General features: G+C 29.5%; 4 protein-coding genes across 10 annotated transcripts in view; 1 reads left to right on the forward strand and 3 right to left on the reverse strand.

Moving 5' to 3' along the window:
• LOC122632554 (microsomal triglyceride transfer protein large subunit) overlaps positions 1-3,622 on the reverse strand; it is an 8,999-nt gene extending 5,377 nt beyond the window's left edge. Inside the window, exons 1-3 of one of the 3 annotated variants that reach the window (XM_043819481.1) lie at positions 3,457-3,622; positions 2,250-2,425; positions 1,256-1,279 (exon numbers count right to left, since the gene is read on the reverse strand). In XM_043819481.1, coding sequence (XP_043675416.1) covers positions 1,256-1,279; positions 2,250-2,319 — 94 coding nt within the window. In that variant the 5' untranslated portion in view covers positions 2,320-2,425; positions 3,457-3,622. Of the gene's footprint in view, positions 1-1,255; positions 1,280-2,249; positions 2,516-3,456 lie in introns of those variants that run through there. The other 2 variants (XM_043819483.1, XM_043819482.1) reach the window with 2 other exon arrangements.
• Positions 3,623-4,495: 873 nt separating this feature from the next.
• LOC122632465 (cytochrome P450 4C1-like) lies at positions 4,496-7,612 on the reverse strand. The gene is made up of 12 exons (XM_043819256.1): positions 7,593-7,612; positions 7,032-7,297; positions 6,686-6,776; positions 6,421-6,612; positions 6,237-6,330; positions 6,036-6,138; positions 5,822-5,936; positions 5,601-5,713; positions 5,422-5,490; positions 5,135-5,303; positions 4,846-5,025; positions 4,496-4,759 (listed from the first exon to the last, which is right to left on the reverse strand). The coding sequence occupies exons 2-12, from the start codon at positions 7,293-7,295 to the stop codon at positions 4,599-4,601; spliced, it is 1,551 nt and encodes a 516-aa protein (XP_043675191.1). The 5' UTR covers positions 7,296-7,297; positions 7,593-7,612; the 3' UTR covers positions 4,496-4,598.
• Positions 7,613-11,058: 3,446 nt separating this feature from the next.
• On the reverse strand, positions 11,059-16,338 carry LOC122632390 (zinc finger protein on ecdysone puffs). 2 transcript variants are annotated; one of them, XM_043819104.1, is made up of 11 exons: positions 16,238-16,291; positions 16,141-16,148; positions 15,324-15,687; positions 15,086-15,229; positions 14,001-14,230; positions 13,042-13,423; positions 12,805-12,963; positions 12,301-12,541; positions 12,032-12,226; positions 11,736-11,920; positions 11,059-11,645 (listed from the first exon to the last, which is right to left on the reverse strand). In XM_043819104.1, exons 3-11 carry the CDS (start codon positions 15,684-15,686, stop codon positions 11,151-11,153), a joined length of 2,394 nt encoding a protein of 797 aa, XP_043675039.1. In that variant the 5' UTR covers position 15,687; positions 16,141-16,148; positions 16,238-16,291; the 3' UTR covers positions 11,059-11,150. The 2 variants fall into 2 exon arrangements, with proteins under 2 accessions (XP_043675039.1, XP_043675040.1); XM_043819105.1 differs by lacking the exon at positions 16,141-16,148 and having other exon boundaries at positions 15,324-15,692; positions 16,238-16,338.
• An 834-nt stretch (positions 16,339-17,172) lies between these two features.
• Positions 17,173-25,492, forward strand: part of LOC122632218 (GTP-binding protein GEM) — a 36,889-nt gene continuing 28,569 nt past the window's right edge. Inside the window, exons 1-3 of one of the 4 annotated variants that reach the window (XM_043818781.1) lie at positions 17,173-17,435; positions 19,320-20,347; positions 22,846-23,106. In XM_043818781.1, the coding sequence (XP_043674716.1) occupies positions 20,092-20,347; positions 22,846-23,106 (517 nt within the window). In that variant the 5' untranslated portion in view covers positions 17,173-17,435; positions 19,320-20,091. The remainder of the gene's footprint in view (positions 17,436-19,319; positions 20,348-22,845; positions 23,107-25,492) is intronic. The other 3 variants (XM_043818780.1, XM_043818783.1, XM_043818782.1) reach the window with 3 other exon arrangements.

Below are 25,492 nucleotides of genomic sequence, written 5' to 3' on the forward strand. Positions count from 1 at the left end.
ACGCACATCGAATTCTTTCTCGAAAAAAAAGACATTAGTCGCATAACACGGACGAAAAATAATTAAATTGCGAAGTACTTTGAAAGAGGAAAAAATATATGCGAACGAAAAAATATTTAGGAGTAAAATGTATTGTGTGTTGCAAGATGAAAAAAATTATAACCTCTTTGATCCTACGCTTCGTATGAATTTTTATAATCTTATTATCGAACGAAAATGTTTTCTGAAAATGTATTACTTCCTAAGATTAGAAAAAAGAAAAACAAAATTATAATAATAATAATAAAAAAGAAGAAAAAAGAAAAAGAAAAATGAAGAACATAAAAAAATGCGAAAAGATTTTTATACGTATCTCATCCAGTGCTATTAAAATTTCTTTTACAAAGTAAATCATTTAAAATTAGGACAATCTTTCTCTTATAGGTGATATTAATTATCGATAAACATAATTATTTTATTGTTAAAATTGTATATTACTCACCTCTATGGTATCTTTTTTTTCTTTTCTCTTTTTATATATAAAAAATACAAAATCTACGAGTAATTTTTGTCTCAACATTACCGACTCTTTCACCATTTCACCAAAACGAGTTTAGAAGAAAAAGAAAGAAAGAAGAAAAAGATTGACTTCGCAAGAAAAAAGTGAGCGACCCATTTTAACGGCAGTTACGTTCTTTTTTCGTTGTGTAAATAAGATTAATAAAGCTAAATATACGAATAAATGTGTTTAGCGAGATACCTGAATCGCGGGACAAATTATTATTATAACGGTATTAATGTAACGATAACACTATGAGAAGCTTTAAGGTTATCGTAAATTTTATGCGACGTGCATACGTATTATTAGCTATTCGAAAAGAAGAAAAGAAACAAATAACTTGAATACACTGACGAACACGCTTTGTCGACTGTTATTGAACAATATTACGGTTTATTTTACGATTTCGAACTGGTTTGATCACTGGTTAAACATCTAACCCAGAGGAGTTGACTCGTCAAACAGGATTTGTGTATTCTGGCGGGAGAACACTTTTAAAACGTGACAAGACTACTAATAATTCCTACGTAATAAATTAATTATATAGTTATATAGATACGATTGTTTCATTTCTGTGAAATATTTACATATTGTATAATTATTATTTGATACGTTATATGATCTAACTTCTTTTCTTTTTCTTTTTTTTTTTTCTTTTTTTTATCGTATAAGATTTTTAAATTGAGTATGGTAGTAGCAAAGAAATTGGTCAATTACCTGGCGCCATCTGACAGTAGGAACCTGTAAAGAAAAAAAAAAAAAAGAAGGAAACTTTATATAAAATTTGGTCTTTCTACGATGTTTTTAAAAAGAACTTACACGATTGAACGTTAATTTTGAATAATAACATACATTAAATATTAATGCTCGTGTGTATGCGTGTGTGTGTGTGTGTGTGTATGTGTGCGTAATTGCATATTCATATGCGTAAAATCGAAAGTGAGAAATATAAAATAAAAATATTTATAAAAAAAACCAATAAGGACGTAACATTAAATTTACATATATACTTACATATACATACATACATATATATTACATATATATTATATATATCATATATATATATTTAATATTACGTCTGTATTGTGTATAATATATACATATACATATACAAAAAAAATGTATCTTATCATATATACATAAAAACGAAACAGAAATTCGTTACAAGGCGGGTGAAGTGTCGACCAATGACGAGACACCTTACTAATTACAATACGATCAGCGATTGGTCGATCGTCGTTCATTTGTTCGATAATCAACGGATGTTCTTATCGATCTCGTATTCTAGTCTAGCAGGATGTATTATCACCCACTTAAGCTCATTATATTTTTTTCTTTTATTATTATAATCGTTCTACATGCATACAACACATACACATACACACACACAGATGCAATCATACATACATACATACATACATACATACATATACCTGAAAAAGAAATTTTTACGATATGACGATGTAGGAGAGGATTTCGTCATACGTGAGAATGAAACAGAGAGAGAGAGAGAGAGAGAGAGAGAGAGAGAGAGAGAGAGAAAGATAGTAAGAAGAAAGAAAAGAAAGAATAAATAGATAGAAAGAGAAAGAGAGAGAAAGAGAGGTGGCGCACGTGTGTCATAAGATAAAATGAAAAAGAACATAATCACGCGTGGTAAAGTAGGAAATGACTTTGTATCAGGGAGGCCAACAGCCTCTTTACTCACCGAAGAGTGTCAGGAGGTAGACGAGGTAAACGATCAGAGTAGTGAACGGTGGCCTTTTAAGACAGGCCATATCTTTATCCTCGTTCCTTGTAGACGATCTTTCTCGATTCTATTCCTCTTAGATTTTAAACGCTTCTACAACGTTTCCGCAATGCTCTTTCTCTTCTCTAAACTTTCTACGAATATAAACAGAAATTATAATTAGAGACACAGAAAAGTATAGGAAAGTACAGGACAGTACAGGACAGAGCGCTGCGTTATCGTGACGGGACCGGCACCCGTCAAACCCCCTTATCCCCCCACTGTCCCCCTCCGACCCTCCCTTTTCCTCCCTCTCTTCTTCGTCTTATCCTCCAGTCATTCTCATTTTCCTTCTCCTCCTTTTTTTTTTCTTTCTTTCCTTGTCTTGTCTTCTCTCTCTCTCTCTCTCTCTCTCTCTCTCTCTCTTCTCTATATTTTTTCTCTTTCTTACTCGTACATTAGATCGTTCATTCGTTCGTTCGTCCGTTCGTTCGTTTATTCGTTCGTTCGTTCGTTCGTTCGTTCGTTCGTTCGTTCGTTCGTTCATCTTCCGTCCGTACGTCACGTTGTGCCGCCACTGCACTCTTCTCTCTAGTTTATTCTCTTCTTCGTATTGGTGAAAAAAAAATAAGGAGATTTATAATAGGCGGGAACGCGAAGTGGGGTTATGTTTTGCATTGGTGTGATGTGTGTGTGTGTGTATGTGTTTGTGTAGTAATACCGGATATCATATAAAATCTAAATATAATATTCGTCGGAAAATAGCCAATCAGATCTTATCCCAACACATTTTGTATTTTAAAAAATCGCGCCAGAAATATTTGCGTCGTCATACCACAATTGCATTTGCATTCGAATACTTCATATTTGCAAATATATCTTTTTGCAAAGAACGCACGTATGATCGCAATTATCGTGATTAATATTATTAGATATTATTGAAAGATGTATGGTCAATAAATTTTCTTTATTGTTTTGATTCTCTTCTTCGTAAATTCGATGATTAATGGAACAAGCATCCTTGGCAATTATTCCAAATTCGAAACGATTATCTAACGTCATAGACATATATATATATATATATATATATATATATATATATATATATATATAATTCCTATGATATCTTCTGTATTTAGAGAAAATATAAATGATTGAAAATGTGATAGATTATTAATTACAATACCTGTTGATAGCCAATACCGTCAGAGCAACGTTTATAAAATATTTAACGTTTTCTTTGAAAATTATATTTGATAGTCTCTCTTATCGACTAGTGAAACGCTAAACAACTTATGGAAAACTGATGGGAATCAATTCTAGCTCTTTAAAATATCCCGTCGATCGAGCTACTATGCATACAGCTCCCTCAGTAATACTAAACAATAAATATTTCTTATCGTCTTTATCATTTTCATGGAATCTTTGAACTAGTTATAACCTTTCTTATCTTTCGACGCTTTCGTTTTGTATCATAGGTCTCTTGATATCTCTTTAAATATTATGATGCTTATGTTAAATATTAAAAAGTTCACGAACTAATTAACAAGTTTCCGGCAATACGGATTTTTATATATAAATTTTTTGTTCGTGTTTCGTCAACAATTCAAACATGTAATATATATACACATATATATATATATATATATTATTTTTTATTTTTTATTATGAATGTTTTTTTCTATTTTTATTCATTTTTTATATTATATTTAACGAGTTATTTTATCCTTGAAATATAAAAAAAAGTAAGTAATTAGAAAATTATGGCATTACGAAATAAATTTTATTTTCGTCATTATTCAGAAAGAATTTGTTTCTACAATCGATATTTTCTTATCGACTGAGAAAATACATCACCTATCGGTAATTTACCATATATCAGAAAGAAATAATAGATTTTAACGTCAAAAATAATTTATCGATGTAATAAGTAAAACTAAACATAGCTCATTTTCTGAATGATAAGATAAGAGTTATTTCGTACGTTTTTAATAAAAATAAAAATAAAGATAAAAATATTTAAAAAAATGAAAAATGTACATAAAAAATTTTTTTCTAATCAGCATTATCAGCAAATCAAAATGTTAAAATTCAAGGATTGTTATTCGAGTGTTGCATAACATAAAATGGATAAATCGATAAAGCAAGTAGCATGTAATATTTTTGCATAAATTATCGTTCTATTACATATTTGCAAATAAAAATACAATACAGATCAAATATTTTTGTCTACCGATGTACAAAAATTATAGATAATATATCCCCTTATATTTGTTATTTATTCCATTTTTCAAGAAAAATATAATATAAAAATAGATTTAATCATCATCATTTTATAGGTATAAATTTGACATGAAGCGGTTTGGTAGAAGTCAAAATCATATCTCCCATGAATTTAGCATCATCCAATTCGTCCACTGGTTCTAATCGAAAGTGATGCAATATGTAGGCTAACATTACTTTAATTTCGAGGAGAGCGTATTTTTGACCTATAAAAAAAAAAAAAAAAAAGGAGAAAAAGAAAAAAGATGAAACAATAATTTCGAATTGATCGTTTGTTGTATGCAACATTTACCAATACAGTTTCGTAATCCTGCACTAAACGGTATGTACGAATAAGGATTACGATTCTTTATGTTTTCTGGTAAAAATCTATCAGGATCAAAAATCGTTGGATTTGGCCAATAGTTTGGATCCTTGTGTATACTGTAAATGCTTAAGCGACAATCCACACCGGCTGGGATTAAATGATTCTCTGAAAATTATAATATATAATATATTAATAATTCTTATATTTGATGTTTTGAAAAGACTAAGAGAAAGATTATTAAATGTAATTATTTTTCTTTAATTATATTACATACCCAATTGCAAGTCCTCTAATAAATAACGTGATATAGAAGGAACGCTAGGATACAAACGCAGTGATTCTTTTATGCATCTTTCCATATATGAAAATTGACCAAGCATCGAGATCGTCAAATTACAATTATTTTGTTGCATGATACTGTTCACTTCGTTTCTTATACTTTCCTATAAATCATTAAGATCATACATTTATCATGAATACATCGTCGATCTTTTTTTCTTTTCTTTTTTTTTTTTTTTTTTTTATTATTATTATACTAATCACTTCGATTAAAGGAATTACCTGTACAGATTTGTGTTTTGCAAAAAGAAGCAAACAGAAATGTAATGATGTTGCCGTAGTGTCGTGACCCTGCAGAAATATATTTCTGTTTTATTTTTTCATTTATCCCTTTTTACAAATTATTTTCATTTATTTTTTATTTTTCGAAATAGACTACACACTATGTGATATTTACGTACAGCAAACATGAAAGTATCGACCTCTTCTTGAATTCCTTCGTCATTGATTTGATTATCTTTCGAAGCGGCTATGAGTAGATCTAACATAGCAAGTTTTTTCTTGGACATTGAATCTATAAAATAAAAACAAAAAGAAAAGATCGATTAACCCATTTATTTTTTATTGAATTTTGTGTAATCATTTCTATGATTCAAATTTTTTTATTAAACAATTAAAATACTCTTATTAGTATTGTTGAATTTTTCAGCAAGTACGTCGTTTTCATCCATTTCTTCCAAATTTTGTAAGTATTTCCCGTTAGTTTGTTGATGAAAACGTTTCCTTTCCATGATTATCTGAAATAACGGTAAAAGAACAAAGCAAAAAATCAAATTGATCTATTATTCGCTCGATTTAAATGAGAAAAAAGAAGTAGAGAAAAAATAAAATCTTACATTTGATGAAAAATCGTGCAATGTTTTCAAAAGCTTTTTTTGTTTTCTGCCAAGCGATGAAAATGAAAATATGAAATTTGAATGGTACCAAGGTCTCAAAATTCTAAAAAAGAAAAAAATAAATAAATAAATAACGATAAATCTTTCCTTTAGATTAAAGCGATGTCTTTCGAATAAATATATATAAAATTGATTAATTACCTGTACGATACAATTTTGCTGAAATTGTGAACAGCTTCGCGGTATTTAATTTGTAACTCTTCTTTTCCCTTTAAAGGGATACCCATGGCCGTTTCTACGAAAATAAACTTTAAAATATAAATCATTTATTCTTTGATAAATGTTATAACAACGAAATTAAAAATATTTATTTTATTTAACTAACCGCATATAGCGTTTAAAGTGTGCTTGTTTGCAAGCTGCAACGAATCTTTTATAATTGGCCCATCTTTGGTTTCCTCTTTCAATGATGTTACAAGACATTTTGCCTCCTCGTTAAAAGTTATAATAAAATGTTTCAGAATATTAAAGTGAAAGGAAGGCGTCAAAATTTTTCGTCGTCGTTGCCACGTGTCACCTTTCAAATAAAACCTTAAGTTAATTATTATTAAATTATTCCAAGTATTATAATATCAAGTTTATATTATTACCATTGCTAGTTACCAATCCATTAGATAGCCAAGGTTTTATATAATTATAAGCTGTACTTTTTTCTATATTTTTGCTACTCTTGACTAGTTTCTACGATAAAAATAAAAAATGTACATACATATACATATACTTATATTCACGCTATAATATATATATCTGTATATATATATATATATATATATATATATATATATATATCTGTATATCTGTATATATATATATATTACATCCTCATATACATATATATATATTCTCTCTTTTTTCCATAAAATTACGTTAATGGATATGATGTAAAAAGAGAAAGGAAATAAAATTTATTATACTTTTGCATTTATAATTACTTACCTCGATATCCTTCGGATCAAGTACAGTTACAGAGGTAAAAAAGAAGGACCATATTTTATAGATTGGGTAATATTCTTTATCGGCTTCCAAAAGTTTTCCAAAAGTTTTTTCTAAATTGCCAAATTGGAATCTTAAAATATTTCCTATTATGGGATATGCTTTTGGTCCTGGGACATCTTGAAGCATTCTTCCTATTCTTCGATATTTTATATAATAGTGTAATAAAAATAAAAATGAAATAAAACCCAACAAGATCGTGAACATTATTAATATCTGTAGAAAAAAGCGTAAAAATTAATTGAATATAATCTTTTCACAGGACATACAGACACACACACACGCGCGCGCGCGCGCGATCTTACACAAAATGAAAATATGAAAAAAGAAAAATCCTGCTATGCGTACACGCGTAATATTTACACGTATAAATATAAAATAATAATTATAATTAATATACGTACGAACATTAATGTTCGATTGAAATGAACACGATATTTTATTATTATTCGTTTTATATATTATTTCACGATTAAAGTTTTAAACGTAGAAATAATTTTCACTTACCAGCTGTAATTGGCGAACGAAAAGAAAAATAAAAGAATAAAAAAATTGATAATAATAATGTAGTCGAAGCACTCAGAACTGTCAATATACTATCACAATTCGAAAAAAATAAAACTAATTTGAAATTAAGCCGAAAATCAGTAGTACATGTGCCCGGAATAATAAATGGCTAGTAACTGAATAACTGTACGCTTGTGAAGTCTATGATCACCAAAAAACGAAGATGTTATATGGACGGACGCATAATTATAAATGGACAGAAAAAGATTGAAGTAGTAGTAGTAGTATTGTTAAAGCCTTGGGACACAAATTGACGTAATAGGTAAAACATAAATAGTAATATATAAGTGCTATTATATTTAAGACTGCCATAAATCAAATTTCAACCAATCATAATAATAATTGGAAAAACTAATGCGAAAATATAATTCTTATATATTAAGTATCATATGTTGTATTCTCGTTTTCATATTATATTTTTTGTTTTATTTCGTTTTACAAAACTCAATGCTCTCGATAATTTCGGTTGCGACACAATAGATAATCTCAATATTTGTATACTGTTATTTCGAAACAATAATAAAATTTTAAAGGTTTTAATAAATTTGCAGAATATTCTCGACAATTTTGATCCCGATGTACGGATATATTATTATATTATTTAATATTTTTAATTATTTTTATTATACTTATTAAAATTTGTATTCTACTAACTCTTTGCGATTAGAAAATTTTGAATATTTTAACGAGTTTAAATGGCGGGATGAGAAATGCATTTGATTGGTTGGATACCAAAATAGAGAATAGTGGACTCTGATTGGTGGATTTTCATATAGAAATTATTTGTTATATTTTACATCGATGAATGTTTTGAAGTTTAAATAAAATCAGGAAAACTAATGATAATGTTGTATGAATAACGTATAAGATTATAATGTGTCAATGTGTTTGTGTATACAAAAGGAAACGAAAGATTTTTTTATCGTAATTTTATACCGATTTGATATAATCTTATCAGTAATGTGGACTTTTGAATTTGTTACAAAATATATTTTTCTTAGATACGAGAGACAAGTATCAAAGATTAGAAAAATATTTGAAGTACATCTATCTAAAAAGTCGTACGATGATTTACAAAATATATAATACAAAAAGAAACAACAAAATTTAATTATATATTTATTATATTACAAATAAAATTTAATTATAGTATCTGATGATTTTACGAAAATTAACCTGATCGTATAATTGAATAAAGTTAAAGAAATATTACGAATAAATTACTTTATTTTATTTATTAACGATCGATATTACCAATTAATCTAATTTTAACATATGTCATTAAATCGTCTTATTAGTCATTTAAGCGTTACGAATGATCAATGGATATACAAAAGCAATATTAATGGATTATAGAATAATAATTATACAGTACTTGATATAACTTATACAATACTAAGTATAACAATAGACTTGATATAAAACAAATGAAAACGTGGTATAAGTTGTAAAGTACAGTATATTAGTGTAACGATAAAATAGAAAAGAATTAATTATACAAATATTTATTTGTAATGTAATTATATAAGTTAATAAAATATATGACTAATAAAACAAACTATTGAAGTCAACATATTTGATGAATAATTCTCGTACAGCATAAGAATATTTTTAAAATGTTCAGTTTTATATATCAATGTACTCGATGCATCAAAATGTAAATGTATAGAAAAAAAACTGAAAAATAAATTCGCTATGTTACTGATAGTACTAGTATATATAATGCATGTTAAAAATATGACGTTTAAAGCGAACGAATAATGTTTTTTAATATATGTACTTTTTTTCATATATATATATATATATATATATGTGCGTGTGTGTGTAAATTTTATCTAGTTTTATAACAGAGAAATGCATTTTTATAAATCGATGAATTAATCTACAAATATAATCGCGTTAAAAATAAACATAATATCAAAATATATGGGTACGAATAAGGAGTTAATGAATTTTTGTAAATCAAATTCGTATTAAATATAATGTCCAAAGATTATTTAGAAAATGAGATATCGATTGTATTTTATGTTTTCTAAAGTTATTTTAAATGATTGTATCAAAGAGTGAATTATTTTATAAATGTATATTGTGTATATATATATATATATATGGTCGTGATTTAAGAAATTGTTTCTAGTAATCCAATAAAATGAAAAGAGAAAGAGTACGATAATTATTAAATTGTAAATAATATAATAATTAATTTTTATAATAATTATATATATATTATATTATAATATAATTATATATATATATATATAAAATATAAAATAAGGAATTAATATTGACAGAAAATAAGAAAGCAACAAATACTGTTGCAATAATTTTTCATACATTCTTATTTCATTTATTTTTCGTGCATTATATATCCTTAATACAGAAAAACTTATTGGAATGATATCATGTTATATAGTTATGGATGATTGCATAATTGTAATATTAAATTATACAATTGCTTTGCGTAAAGTAAATATTTTCATTTATTATTAATATCCCATTAATTTCTCTTTCAGCTTTTTATATATCAATGAAGTTAAAAATGAAAAAGTAAAAAAAAATTATGTACATTACCTATCAATTCGCAGGTATATTTATATTCTTGTCAAATTATATATCAATTTCACAACTAATGTTTTTTTTTTTTTTTCTGTTTAAAATCAACAATTTACATGTACATAAATATATATATACATGTATTTAAGAATATGTATCACTTTATATAAATTACGAATATATGTCATTTGATGATCTATTAGCTGCACAAATCAGTTTTTCCTTTCCATTTCTTTTTTTTTTTTTTTACAATATCTCGTAGGGAGCAAATAAATCTTCTTTTAAAATTATATTGCAATCGTTCATGAATGTTAATATAAAAAGACCATCCTTATCTATAATTTCTAATTTCAACATACAAAGTTTTGTTTTCAAATATTATAGTATTAATCTATAATATAGTATGTAGATATTTTGTATATTCCTTGTTTTTTCTATCTTAAGCATCTAATACGGACGAGTTATATGTAATAGTAATAATAATAGTAATAATAGTAATAATAATAATAATAATAATAATAACAACAATATTATGTATATATATATATATATATGAGGCTATTAAAAAACAATACCAATCTGCATGTGAAATTAAAGCTTTATAATGGACAGATAATTTACGAGTATATAAAGTTATATCGAAATAAAATAAAGTAAACTTGACGTGATGACGTTCATTCCATTATACGATGTAATAATCGAAAATTAAAAAAAAAAAAAAAATTTCTTGTTTAAAGTTTTGCTACATAACAATAAGTTGTAAAATTATATATTTTAAAATTCTCATGAATTATAGAATATGTAAGATGTTCTTGTCTTATGTTTCATGTTTTATTTCGAACGATATCACTTCTTTTTCTTTTCTTTTTAAAGAGAGAAATAGAATATTCAAAAATACGCTTATGAATTCCAGTTGTTGTTCCTTTTGTTGAATTATTTTTTTTATCGCCGAGATCTTCGAGCACGAGGACCACCACCGCGTCCTCGTGAATATCCACGTCCTCGTGGTGATTTATTCATTTGCGGAGTGTGTGTAACTTCAACGCTAACCGGCGTTGTTTTTTCAAGTTCTGCATGTTCTTTCTCATCACCGTCGTCTATTAAATTTCCTATTTCAAGATCATTGTCATTATCTATGTCAGCCCACATTTTTTCAACGGGCGTTTTCTTTTCTTGCTCGTTAGCGACATTTTCTGTAGTTTGTTCATTATTTCCACTCGTTTCGTTATTCTCATCTTCCTCTGATTCAGCATCAGCTTCTAAAGGATCATATTTTTCATCCCCGTCGGTTTTCTTCTGAACCGAGGAACTTTCATTGCTGTTATCTTGTGTCTCTTTAGTTTCTCCGTTATCTTCATCCTCGGAATGAGCAACTTTACGGCGTTTCCAATTGCCTTCGTATTCCTCGCTATTTTGTGATGAGTTATCTCTCTTGGTCTGTAACATGTACGTTTTAAAATGAAATATGTATTACGTATGAGCAAATTATATATAAAATTTTATTTACGATAAAAACTAATAGCTTACCTCAATGTCTTCAGTTTCTTTAGATTCTGTATTTGTAGTATTAGCAGTTAAAGATTTAACTTCTTGCACGAAATTTCTGTAATGCGTTATGCTACGAAGATGAGCGTTCATGTCTTCGGATAGTAACATAAATCTTCGACATTTTTCGCAATAATATCCTTGCACTTCCTTCACTAAAGATTTACCTACATAAGAAAGGCATTTGTTAATTAAATAAATACAATTTCGAGTACGTGAAAATCGTTAAAAATCAGAATTATTTTGATTAATCGTAAAATATTGTTGCGTTGACGTACCTATGGATAATTGATTTTGTCGACAATACCTGTAAGAAGGTATTTTAAATTTCTTATCCTTTAAATTTTCTGAAATATCAGTGATAAATTCGTGTTCTCCGGGTTCATCTTCCTTCTCACTTTTTTGATCAGGGCCAATATCCTTTTCTTCGTCATCAGCGGTACGAACTTCAGCTTCGCCCTTTCCAAGTTTTTCTGTAATTATTTATCATCGTAAATAACGTATAATTAACGTATTCCAATGATTTTTATATTAATTTTTTACTCACCTTTCTTTTTATTCTTACGTTGTTCTTCACATTGTACGGCATTTTTCATATGAGCTGGCGTTAGGCAATGTTCATCGTATTCTATGCGAGATGGAAACTCTTTTAAACATGGGAAGCAACGTGGATGCAAAAATGTTTTCAACTGTTGATGCTTCTCGCTTTTACGGTGCGTTGACAAAGTTCCATAAAAATTTAAATCACACATTGTACAATATTCTCTTATATTGAGATCTACAGGTATCTAAAATTTACACATAGAATATATATATATTTTTTTTTAATTAAAAAAACATCGTTTACATCATACGAGATTGCTATTATGAAACTAATTACTTCTTATATCATATATATATGTATATATATATATATATATATATATATATATATATATACTCTTTTTTTTATGAAGAGCACAAAAAAGAAAGTCAGTATATTCCTTCTTGAAAAATAATTTGTTTACATAATTTTTATAATCACTGACTCGTATAGCGAAATATAACAAACCTTTTTGCCTCGACGTTTAGAATTATTTAGACTAAGTCCACGTTGTTCCTCTGCTACTCTTAATTCGTGTCTCATTAAATCAACTTTTAATTTATACGATTCGTCCAATTTTTCCATCATTAGTTGATGTGCACGTCCTCTTAAATGATTCTCAAAGGACTGTAAAGAAATTTTGTATCAGTATTACACATATATATGTATATATGATTGTAAACAATATAATTTACAAATATTTACATAACCGTCCCACATATGTTTGTTACATATGTAACAAAACATATGGCTCATTGGTACTTCCGCATAACGGCTTTCTGCATGTCTAGCTTCAGATTTCTTTCCAGTTGCTTTTGAATCCTTGTCAGAGTTAGTTGCATTTGCTTCTTTAGATGTTTCTTCTGTAGCAGTAGTATTAGTAGCAGCAGCGGTATTAGTAGTAGTAGTTGTAGTAGTAACAGCAGCAGCAGCGGTAGCAGAACATTTTTCTATTTTTTTTTCGTCTTCATCTTCTTTTGTAACTTTTGCTTCCGTATCATTTGTCTTATCTATTTTAACTTCTTCTACTTCATTCTTCTCATCCTTCCAGTCACGTTTTTTATCTTCAGATTCTTCCATAAGTTCACTAATTCAAAGATAAATACGTGTCTTTCATTGAAATATATATTGTATATATTATATGTGTATATATATATATATATAGATTTGAAATAAGTATATCATAACAAGAAAATCTAAATGCCTATGACAGACATTATAATTTAGAATGTTAACATGTGATCAATTATCCAGTAATATTAAATACATAAGATATGTATGTAAAACTTAGAAAATTGATTGGGCAGAAGATTTCTCACACTTTTCACACCAAATCGTGTTTGAAATTTTTAGTCGTCCATTATAATGGACTAGTACACTAGATGGTGTTTTTAGATAAGAGGGCATGTGAGAATAAATCGATATGTGTATGAATTTCGATGTAGCGTAAATGTATTGTCAATATTGAAAAGTAAATGCTCACTAAGTATCATTTATAATATGGAATAAATATGTGATACAATTTAATGACAGAAAAGAGAAAGGAAGTAGTGTCGACTGTATTATAAACAGTAATACCAAGAAACATCATACATACAAAGATAGATGACAGAATGAGACTTACTGAAGTTTGAAGAAACTATTCGCAATCACCAGGAGCTTACCTTTTAGCAACAGGTGCTTCTGCTTTTTCATTATCAGAGGTCTTATTGTCCTGCTGTTCCTTTTTGGCAGTCTGATTTTGTTTAGAGGCAGGAATTGGTTTAGAAGATTTATCGTTGCGATGTTGATTTTGGTTTCCATTCATACGTTGATTGCCAGACTGGGGTGCACGAGATTGTTGTGCAGATGGGCCACGTCGCCCAGCAGGGCCATCTCGGGCTCGATTGCCCATCTAGTCATGTAGGTCAAATGACCAAACCATCATGAGAAGTATCTGATAAAACTGCGATTCTTCTCAAGTCGAATTTGGTTCTAGGAACCATTGGACACTTGAGGGAGAAAAATGTTCTATTCGATATGGAAGCAGGACATGTATGGCGAAACAACGAAGGTCATTGATTCCACTCAAAGGTGGAAGGGAAAGGAAAATCATAACATGTAGTTGAAGATGCTAAACGTAGCATATAGTTTTATTTTGTATCTGCAATGATCATTATGATCATGCTTATGATATTTATAAAACTGTTTTTGTCCTCCAAAAGAAATTTATCATTGGAATGAAGAAGACTTTTAAGTCCCACATGCGTGCAATTGTTTTGAAAATATCTGTACCATCGACTTTATTTGAGACGATAGACAGAAGACAGAATATAGGTGAACCAAGTCGACAGAAAATAATGCCCATATATTATCACTGAAATTTGTGCCTCGACATTGTTGTTAATTTCCATAGATCAAATGGAAAGAGATCTTTGAAATCAATATCTATCGGCAGAGATTTATAATGAAATTGTATAGTGATGATTTATTCCCTTGAAAATCATAGGATACAAACTTTGTCAAATGATAACAATTGTTTATATCTTTGTGATTCATAGAGTACTTTTGATCGAATACCTGAATTGTCAATCAAGCAATTGATATGTGAAGACGAATTTTAAGTATTGGGATGTTTCAAAGATACAAAAGAAAGAAAGGAAGTGTGGACTAAAATTTGCCCATTTTCAACTTCCTCTTAAAAATCCACTAAGCATTTTAGATAGGCTTGCGCCTGTTTCTAAAAACAAAAGATTGTATAGTTGCATACCTTATTGTACGGTTGAGGTCGTTGATTCTTGACGGGGTGTCTTACTGGACGATCGTTAAATCGTCCTGATGAAAAATTTTGTTGATTTGGAAAATTCGGTCCGGGTCCAGAAAAATTATTTCCAAGGCTGAGTAAAGATGGTACCTTATTCAAAGGGAATAATTATTTTAATAAATCTTGAAGAAGCTGTTCAGAAATTATATTTCATCTTACATGGGAAATTAAAAAGAAAACTCACTTGTGGTTGTGTTTCTTGCTGAGTACGTAACAAATTCGAAAGAAGATTACTCGCTATTGCTAGTTGCGCTTGCGGAGAAGCCAAAGATATATTATTATTTGGAGTAGGTAAAATTCCTCTTCCAGGCATCATTCCTCCTTCCCAAGGATTCATGCCGCTATTTCCTCCTCCTCCACCCATACCACCTCCCATATTGTTTCCCATACCACCACCGCCGCCGCCACCGCCGCCGCCGCCACCTCCTCCTCCTCCTCCTCCTCCACCGATATTACCAGGTCTACCACCTCCTCCTCCACTATTTCCACGATTATTGAAGTTTCGATTCCCAAAGGAATCTCTTTTTAATCCACGATTAAAAGACATGTTTTTCTGTAAGACGATTATTATTAAAAATACATTTTAGAATAATCATGACGATATCTAGAAATTTTATGATACAATAAATTTACATATATAACTTGAATTCATAATTAAAAACTTCCATATATTTCCATCGGAAAATATGAGAGAATTTATTCATCAATTTATAATCTATTGCGTTTCATGTCCCTAAATATCTACGGATCATAACGTTTCCAGTATTACGATATATACATGTATATTATAGAAATCTAACAAAATATAAATAAATTAATGAACATTTCAATGATCTTAACAATAATATTTCGTTTGAATAAATAAGCATATAGGAAGATATTTAATTCACATGGATTTTTATAAAAAAGGACGCCGTCGTAAATCTGTAAGGAATTTATCGTAGGCGTCCTTACCACAATATATACGTATATACGTTATCTTTCGATATTAGAAAATCCATATGATATTACTTTCGATTTTTAATAATATAATTTTTCTCTATAAATATTGCTTAAAATCTGATAAAAATAATAAAATATTATCAACAATATACGTACCGAAATATATCTGGGCGTGGAATAAGTAAGCGAATATACCCAAGCCTAAAACGAAATGGAAATTGCCAAAGCAGGGCTGCCAGACGCTTAACCAATAATGGTTGCAAACTGTTAATTCTTAACGATCGTAAAAAAAAGTATGTTCGTTAAAACGAACGTACGATTGTCAGTACATTGTCAGTATCATTTAAAACAAAATACTAATTAACCAATGTCCACTTATCTGTGCAAAAGAATATTTGTAATTGGTAAATATCGTAGATACAAATCAGGTTAGCCAATCAAAAAACTCTTTCTGTTGTCCAATTGGTAGATCGTAAGTTAGCATCAATTTCATTGGTTCGTAATTCGATACCTCGTTACAGTAGAAATTAAAATAATGTGATTCGTCGTATTTTATAAATACATATATATATATATTTTACTTAGTAAATATTACAATAAAAATAATTCATTTCAAAGTTCGAGAAAATGATCATGATATTTTTCTATTCGTAATTACAAAGTAACGTAGAATTAATAAGTATTAATCGGTATATTAGTAATAATAATATTATTCAAAAATATCGATTGCGTTCAAGAATATCGATCGAAGATATAAAACGATTAAATTAATTATCGACAGATATCTTCGTTACGTATCTACTTTCTTGTAAATAATAAAATAGAACAATGATATAATATTGAATATATTCGAGGAAATAATAATATACATATATACCATACACACACATATAAGATATACATATATATATATATATATAAATCGGATCGAAAAATGAGAAAAGTATTCTATTTCGAGTTTCTTAGAATTTGATGAAAAAGGGCGGGGAAAGGTATGGAAGGAGACACGAAGTTCGCCGAACCGTGACGTATATAGCCGAACGCGTGCGCGTTGGCGCGATGCCTAGCGTTGCCGGGCCTGGGGTTGTTCAGTATTCCGCGCGTCGTCGTACGGTGTAGTAGTTTTGTTTTTGTTTTCCTTCGGTGATCTTTTTTCTATCGAAGCGCGACGAACTTCGTTCTTGTCCGAGAAAGACAAAGGATGTGAGATGAGATTGTGAAAGAAAGAAAACAAAAAAAAAAAAAAAGTGACAAAAGAATATTAAGAAGAAAGGGTGAAAGGTTTAAAAAAGGAATCATATAAACGACAATCGATAATTGTTGCTTTTGAAAAAGGGTAAAGTTTTTTTACGAAGTAAGCAAACATTAATTTATATTTGACGTTTATATAAAATTTCTATAAGACAAAGTTATATTCGTAGTAATAATGTTCGTATGTGTGTAGGTGTGCGAGAGAGAGAAAGAGACAGAGACAGAGAGAGAGAGAGAGAGAGAGAGAGAGAGAGAGAGAGAGAGAGAGAAAGTGAGAGTGACAGTAAGCTGGCAATAATAAGTAGAACTTCCAAGGAAATTGAAACGTTTTATACTCGTTTAGATTTTTTTTTTTCTGATAATAGAGAGAATTATTGAAAAGTGGAAAGAAAGAGAGAGAGTAAGAGAGTAAATGTATGTGTGTGTATGTCTGTGTTAACATAAACGAGAAATCATACAAGTCATGTGAGGTTCACGTGCGATTTTCGGATAGGTTTACGTAGAATAACAATTTCATATTTGGTTATATCAAAATTCTGCTAAAATATACGTCATTTATGTTAGAAACATACGTATTAGGATTGGATTTTAAGAATAATTTGATATAAATAACCTAAAAAAGGTTAATACACAATACAAAACGCACAAGCGTGTGTACATGCATGCGCACATACACATACACACACACACACGCGCGCGTTAGCATGTATACAAACACCTATACACATACACAGACGCATGCCATAAAGAAACGTAGATTTATAGGTTTTGGACGCGCAAAACCAGTCAAATCTTTCCATATGTTTGTTCCGTTAGTAATTTCGAACGCGGTTTAGTTTATTGAAATAGAGACAAATTCGTGTGGCCACGTCGTAGAATCATAGCTTTGCTTTTCTTCTATTCAAATTGCGCGCTTGCAAACTGTTTTTTTGGCGGTAAATACAAACGTATAGATACGAGTATCTATATGTAGATTAGGTTTTTGAAATAAATTTTCATTTCTTTTTTTTTCTTTTTAGATTGTATATATATATATATATGTGTGTGTGTGTGTATGTATATGTATGTATGTGTATATGTATATATGTATGTATGTATGTATGTATGTATATAGATCTATAGATACATCTACTTTTAAAGGATCGCGTATAATGAAATTAAAAACAAATCTTTCCGTATCGTATTAATATTAAATGCGAGACATTACAGCTTTCAAAGATAATAGATTTTACGTCTAATTAACTTTACGAGAGCTCTTTTACGGTATCCAATAAAAATGAGAGGACATCGTATTAAACGCTTCCGAGGACACCTAGGTTCCAATGAATTTTGCTGATCGAAGATAATTAAGGAGAATAAAAAAAAAAAAAAAAAAAAAAAGAAACGTATAACTTGTGAAATTGGATTATAATTGAAACGATTTTTTCATTATTACTATCGAATCGCGTATTGCGAAAAAAAAAAGAGAAAAAAAGGAAATAATAAAAAAATTAAAAAGAAATACAATTGTTTGCGGACATTTTTTTGTACATTCCTTTTTTCGAAAAGATAAATAATCAAATTTTGGAAATGAATGAAATTTAATTCCTTGTTAAGGACGTTAATTTTTGTATTTCGTTTTTCGAAAGGAACGGGCAAACGAACGAAAAAAAAAAGTAACAAACCGATAGATACGTAGTAATCTATCGACGAGTACGAGTATTTTAATTAATAAATACGTCTAGACGAAACGTGTACGCTAACGGATATATCTGAAACAGGATGGGAAAACTCGTCAGATCGAAGGGCATTTTTTTTTTTTTCGCTCACGAAGAGAGAAGTGTAGTGCATTCGTTAATTAATTAATTACTTAATTAATTAATTAAATAATCAATTAATTAATTTTTTAATCTCATAATCGAAAACAATATCGTTTTAAACGCAAGAACGATCGACTAAGTTCCTATTTTCTTTTTTCTTATTTTTTTTTTTCTTTTTTTTTTGAAAGGGGTGTTGTATCCTTGCAGATATCGTGATATCGAAGGGTGGATCTCTGTAAGCATATAAAAATCCGCTCAATTCGTAAAATCTCGAAAATCTGAAGAAGGATCGAGCTTGTAGAAAGAAGGAAAAGAAAGAAGAAAAAAAAAAAAAGAAAGAAAAACAAAAGGATGATCTATTATCAAGATTACGATATAAATAATATTATTTATCAAGAATGCGATTAGAGAAAGAAAAAAGAAGAGAAGAAGAAGTAGAAGTAGAAGAAGAAGAAGAAGGAGAAGAAGAAGAAGAAGAAGGAGAGATAAAAGGAGAAGAAGATAATCGAGTTACGTTGGGAACGCGTGGATCATCGGATCGTGCGGAAGTGCCTCTTGGGAGGGTAAATATCTCTTATACGTTATAAAGGACAACAACCTAGGGGATATAGAGCGCGATTTGAAGTTGGGTAAACTTTTCTTACTCGAAGATATTTGCTTTGAGATTATATATAAAAAAAAGAAAAGATAAAAAGACAGAAAGAAGGAGGAAAGAAAAAGTGCGAGTATCACGAAGATATTACGTCTTTTGTTCGACGTAACGGTGAGTTGCAAAAACAAAAATGCGATAAAAATCGAAGGGAGATTAGAAAAACGAAAGAGAGATCCAAAAGAGAAAAGAAGAAGAAGAAGAAGAAGAAGAAGGAAAAGAAAAAAGAAGAAAGAAAAATCATTTTCAGAAGGATTATTTTCTTCTTCGTACGATCGATCTCAAAAAGGAATATATATTTAACCGATAAAATGGCGGAAGAAACGTTTCGTCGTAAAACTCGATCGGCCTCGATTTGTGCCCCTGGTTTTTCCAGTATGGAACAAATGTTAGGTACCATACCACCTTCCGGAGCAAAGGAAAGGGACAAGAGCGATCGTGAAAGAGACAGTGGTAGCGGTACTCCTGATAGTAATACACCAACGAGAAGACGAAGACCAGCGACGAGATCTCAAAGCGCCAGAGTTTCCGGAGCGAGTAAGAGCATTCGACGCAGGGCGGCACAAGGTAAGCATACATACCAAAGTTCTCTTTCAAAGCAACGTTTTCTTAGAATAAGAATTATGATTTATCTATTTTCTTATCGGCGCTCTTCTTCGAGCCCCCGTTCGTTCTCTTGTGGTTATTCAAAATAAACCGTTTTTGTGCGAGTTTTCCTTCCCCTACTTTTTCATCTCCTTTCTTCTTCTTCTTCTTCTTCTTCTTCTTTCTTTTTTTTTTCTCTCTCCTTGAAAAATTTTGACGAATTTTACGTACGTGAAAATCTACTTACGTTCATACCCTTTCCAAAGTCATATTATTTCCTAATCGATGACAATTAATAACCGCATAATTAATCGTACGTAATCGATAGATATTATTTACGCCAGCAGTTCGATTAATTACGCCACCAATATTTTTGATCAGACTCGATTAACCGGTAATAATCGAATTAACTTGACTGAGAATGATAGAGATTGGAACATTCGATATCAATGAGAACATATGAGAGAGTTAAGTATATACTACTCTATCGTTCGTTCTTTTTTTTTTTTTTTTCTTCTTTTTCTAATCTCGAGATGACGGTATTCTTTTCAAGAGAAAGAAAGAGGAAGGAGAAAGAGAGAAATGAGTGTCTTATATTTGACATGAAACTTTTAGATAGAGCAGACTTTCTTAACAACGTTCAACGTCGAACTTTAAAAAAAAAAAAAGAAAAAGATAAATATGTATTTTCGAGATGGATCGTTGTATAAAAAAAAAAAAAAAAAAAAAAAAAAAAAAAAAAAAAAAAAAAAAAAAGAAAAAAAAAGAAAAGAGAGAGATAGAAATAAGATCGATCGGTTTTTATAAATTGGAAAAATAATAAAATTGATTTCTTGTTTGCCATGATCATCATCATCGTTATCATTGTTACGATACTATGTTCTTAAAATCTAAGTAAAAGTTTTGGAAACGTAGAAACTGTCAGTGACCTACTACCAAAATGTTCAAACACGAAAATAGAAACTGTTGCGGTTTCAAGAAATCTTTAGGAATACGAGAAAAAAAAAAGAACGATATACGAAGTTTTATTTTGATAAAGCCCTTTGGAGATTTGTACTTTGTATAGGGTGTCCCTAAAGGTCAGAATCATATTTCACAAGATTATCGAGGGGATATATACCATAGAACAACTTTTTAATAAGAGACTACCGATGAGATAGCCATGTTCGCTGCCTTACGATGCTACAAGGTCTTAAAGTTGATTGTCCGATTGCTTATCTTAAAAGACATAACGCAAAACTTTAAATTAGATTTAAAATGATCTAACACGATCAGGATTTCCCTTTTTTTTTTTTTTTATTTATTTAGAAATATAACTTTTAACATGAGAAAAAAGAAGAGAAAGAGAGCAAAAAAAAAAGAAAGAAAGAAAGAAAGAAAAAGAGATATAAAAGTTAAATTTAAATTGAATTCCCTCGATACGTTCTTAAATTATGATTTAAACCTTTTGGGACACTATATATTTCTTCTCATTTCTATGAGATCGTACGTACACACGTACGTACGTATACGTCATAGATGAAACGTAACAAAAATTCGAAACGTTAAATTACGTTCTTTAAATGAAAAATTACAATTTTATATATATATATTTTTTTCTTATTATTTTATTTTATTTTATGTTTTTTTTTAATATTCGAGCGTGCGTGACGCCTTATACCGATGTTGTTAATAAAAGACTAGGAATGATTCTTCAGTTAAACTTCTCTGCCTTCGAAAGACGACGATAAATCAATGTCTCGCTTATATCGTGGATAGAATTACCAGACACACCATATCTACCATACGATCGTGGAATCAAGTTCAAATAAAGGAACAAGAGAAACGAATTTCAAGTATCTCGATAAACGTATTTGGTAGGGTATAATGTTTCATCGAGACGTGAACGTAATCAGAAATCACGTTTGTAGTTACGATAGATACGAGAATAGGTGAATTGAATTATACTTGTACGTATATATGTATACACACAAGTATATATATATATATTTATTACGTAGATATTTTCTATGTATGTACATATACGTCATTTAAATATTACAAATTGTATATGTGTGTGCGTGTATCTACATCTATCTATCCATCCACCTGATGCTGTACTACTACGTGATATTTGCTCGACGATACCCAGTCCTACGCAAATCAACGTTCGACTGGTTAAATCTATTCTTCGATAATGGTATTATCGCCACAGGTATTAATACGATAATCACAGAGTTTCATTATTTTTATTCTTTTTATATGTATACATATAGACACATGCACATATGTAAACATTATTGTTAGAAACATTAAATTCATTGAAAATATTAATAAATCGATCGTTTAAAGTTTTCAAAGATCTCTCTCTCTCTCTTTCTTTTTCTCTCTCTTTCTCTCCTTCTCTTTCTTTTTCTCTCTCTCTCTCTCTATATATATATATATATATCGTATTAATTTAATATAATTTATTTAAAAATTATTCTATTGTCTATTTTTAGCCGCCGATCATCATCATCTTCATCATCACGAGGGTACTGTTAAATCTCCTCATTGCAGTAGCGAACCCAAATTAACGAACGCCGATGTCAGTCCAGCATGTAGAAGAAGGGGTAGCAGAAGAGGTCAGAGTATGCATCATGCTCAACAAAAGAAGAGCAATGACTTTCTTGACGTTCCGGTAACGTCTATGCAATTATCACCGAGAGAAGGAGAGGATGAGGATAGTTATAGACTTCGAAGCTTTAGTCTCACGAGAAAGGGTGAGTTATTGTTATTATTATTATTATTATTATTATTATTATTATTATTATTATTATTATTATTATTATTATTATTATTATTATTATACTTATTATTATTATTATTGTTATTATTTTTTTTTCTTTAGTCTCTACGACGAGCGTTATCATCTCTTTATATTACTCCCTCTCGTTCTCTTTCTCTCCATTTATTTTAATTACTCGCACGAATTCTACCGAAAACGATTATTTTTTAATTAACCTGATAAACCGAGGAAAAAGCCGGTGGATATATGAAATTTATTTCGATCAAAAATCAAAATTATCGGATGAATGTGAAAAATTTTTATGAATGTGGAAACTTTGACAGTTGTTTACGTTATAATTTTTTTCTTCTTCTTCTGATTTTCTCATTTCGATATTTGTTATAATAAATTTTGAAATTATGTAGAATTTCTTAAAGTTCTCTTTCCCCTCTAGATAAATTCAAATCGGCTAGAAATAAGTATGAAATTTATTTCGGTTGAAAGTACAATGGTAAGAATGACGGAAAGACAGGAAACTGAATAAATTATTGAATCTTGTAAGACCTAGAATTGGGAATTTATTTTTAGCTTTCTAGTCAGAAGATTTCAATGAATCGGTTTACGAATAAGAAGTAGTAAGCATGATCCGCATTAAATATTATATATGATAAGTACGTTGCAATACTGTCTGTTTTATTTATTTATTTATATATTTTTTTAACTATCTCTAAAGTTCTGTGATAACATTTTTCTGGGATCCTTCGTACTACACCACACTCTTTTGTCCACCTGACAAAATTTCCATCGTAAATGTTAAAACTGAGAACAATTGTTTTTCTATCGAAATTGTTTCTTTTTTTACTTCTTTTTTTTTTTTTTTTTAATATAGAATTTAAGTACAATTTCTCTTTGTTGGCAGTTAAAAGACGGTATTAGCATCACATTTTTTTCTTTCTTCTTTTTTCCTTTTTCCTTTTTTTCTTCTTATAACGGCTTTCTACAAGGACTCCTTTTAATTGTCGTTCTTCGTTTCGAATGAAATGTATTCTGAATTGCGTGTGCTATAACGTTGAATGAAATCCCATTAATTGATTTCTTTCTCTCGTTCTCTTTTTTTTATGCTCTTCCTTCTTTTTCATCCTTCCTCTTGTTCTTTCCCTTGTAACAAATATATTGATCGGAAAAATGAAAACGTCCTGAAATTCGCGAATGTTCATCGAACCATGGTAAAAGTATAATAAGAAAAGAAGAAAGGATTTCTACTAACGAGAAAGATAAATGAGGGAAGGTAAGCGAACATTTTACCCGAAGTTTTCGTTCAGGGTATTCAGCGGATTCTCCTTTTTCTTCTTTTTCTTTCATTTTTCATTCTATTTTATTTTATTTTATTTATTTATTTTCTTTCACAAGAAAACATAAAGGGTACACGTTAATCCAATTAAAATTCGAGTAGAAAAATAAAACGGATTTCCATTGACAAGTTAAAATTAAATTGATCTTTAAAAATGATTTCAGACTTTCCCTGTCACGATCGTATAGATCAATGATTTATACGATCCGTAAATTACATGCCTTTTCTTTCGTATCGTATCATTTCTCTTACGATCGTATAAATCAATTATTTATTTGATGCGTAAATTACACGTCTTTCTTCGTACCTTAATCTTTTTCTTTTTTATGATTAATATAGATCAATGATTTACTTGATACGTAAATCACATGTCCATTTTCGTATCCTATCGTATTTGTTGCAATGGTATAGATCGTAATGATTTACTTGTCGCGTAAATCACACGTCATTTTTTTCGTTACGTATCACTTTCGTTAGGATCGTGTTAGATGAATGATTTATTTGATCTATAAATTCCGTATCTCCTTCGCATCGTATCATTTTTATCAGAACAATTTAAAAATTGAACGATTGAATTTAAAAATATATACGATTTCATTAATTCCATGAGAGAAAGAAAAAAAAAAAGAAAAGAAAAGAGAACGAAAGAAAGAAAGAAAGAAAGAAAGAAAGAAAGAAAGATAGATTTAACTTTTCGAAGTAGCAAGAGTTGGAGTACGTCGTTATTATCATGAATGATAGTCATAGAAAAAATTTTTTTCTTTTTAATTTAGAAAAAAAAAGCGGAAGGAGGACTTTTCTCTCGATCTTTGAAACAGATTCGTCAACTCGACTTAGTTCGACGATAGCTTTCGTAGTAAGTACTTAGTTTCGTTTTGAAGCTCTGCGTGACTTCTTTCGACGTGGGGGAAGCGTGCGTGCGTGCTGTACGAAACTCGTGCCAGAAATACGCGTGAACGCGAGAAACGAGAAAGAGAGAGAAAGATAGATAGATAAATAGAGAGAGAGAGAGAGAGAGAGAGAGAGAGAG

Source organism: Vespula pensylvanica, chromosome 10 (genome assembly GCF_014466175.1).
Source record: "Vespula pensylvanica isolate Volc-1 chromosome 10, ASM1446617v1, whole genome shotgun sequence".
NCBI lineage: Eukaryota > Metazoa > Arthropoda > Insecta > Hymenoptera > Vespidae > Vespula > Vespula pensylvanica.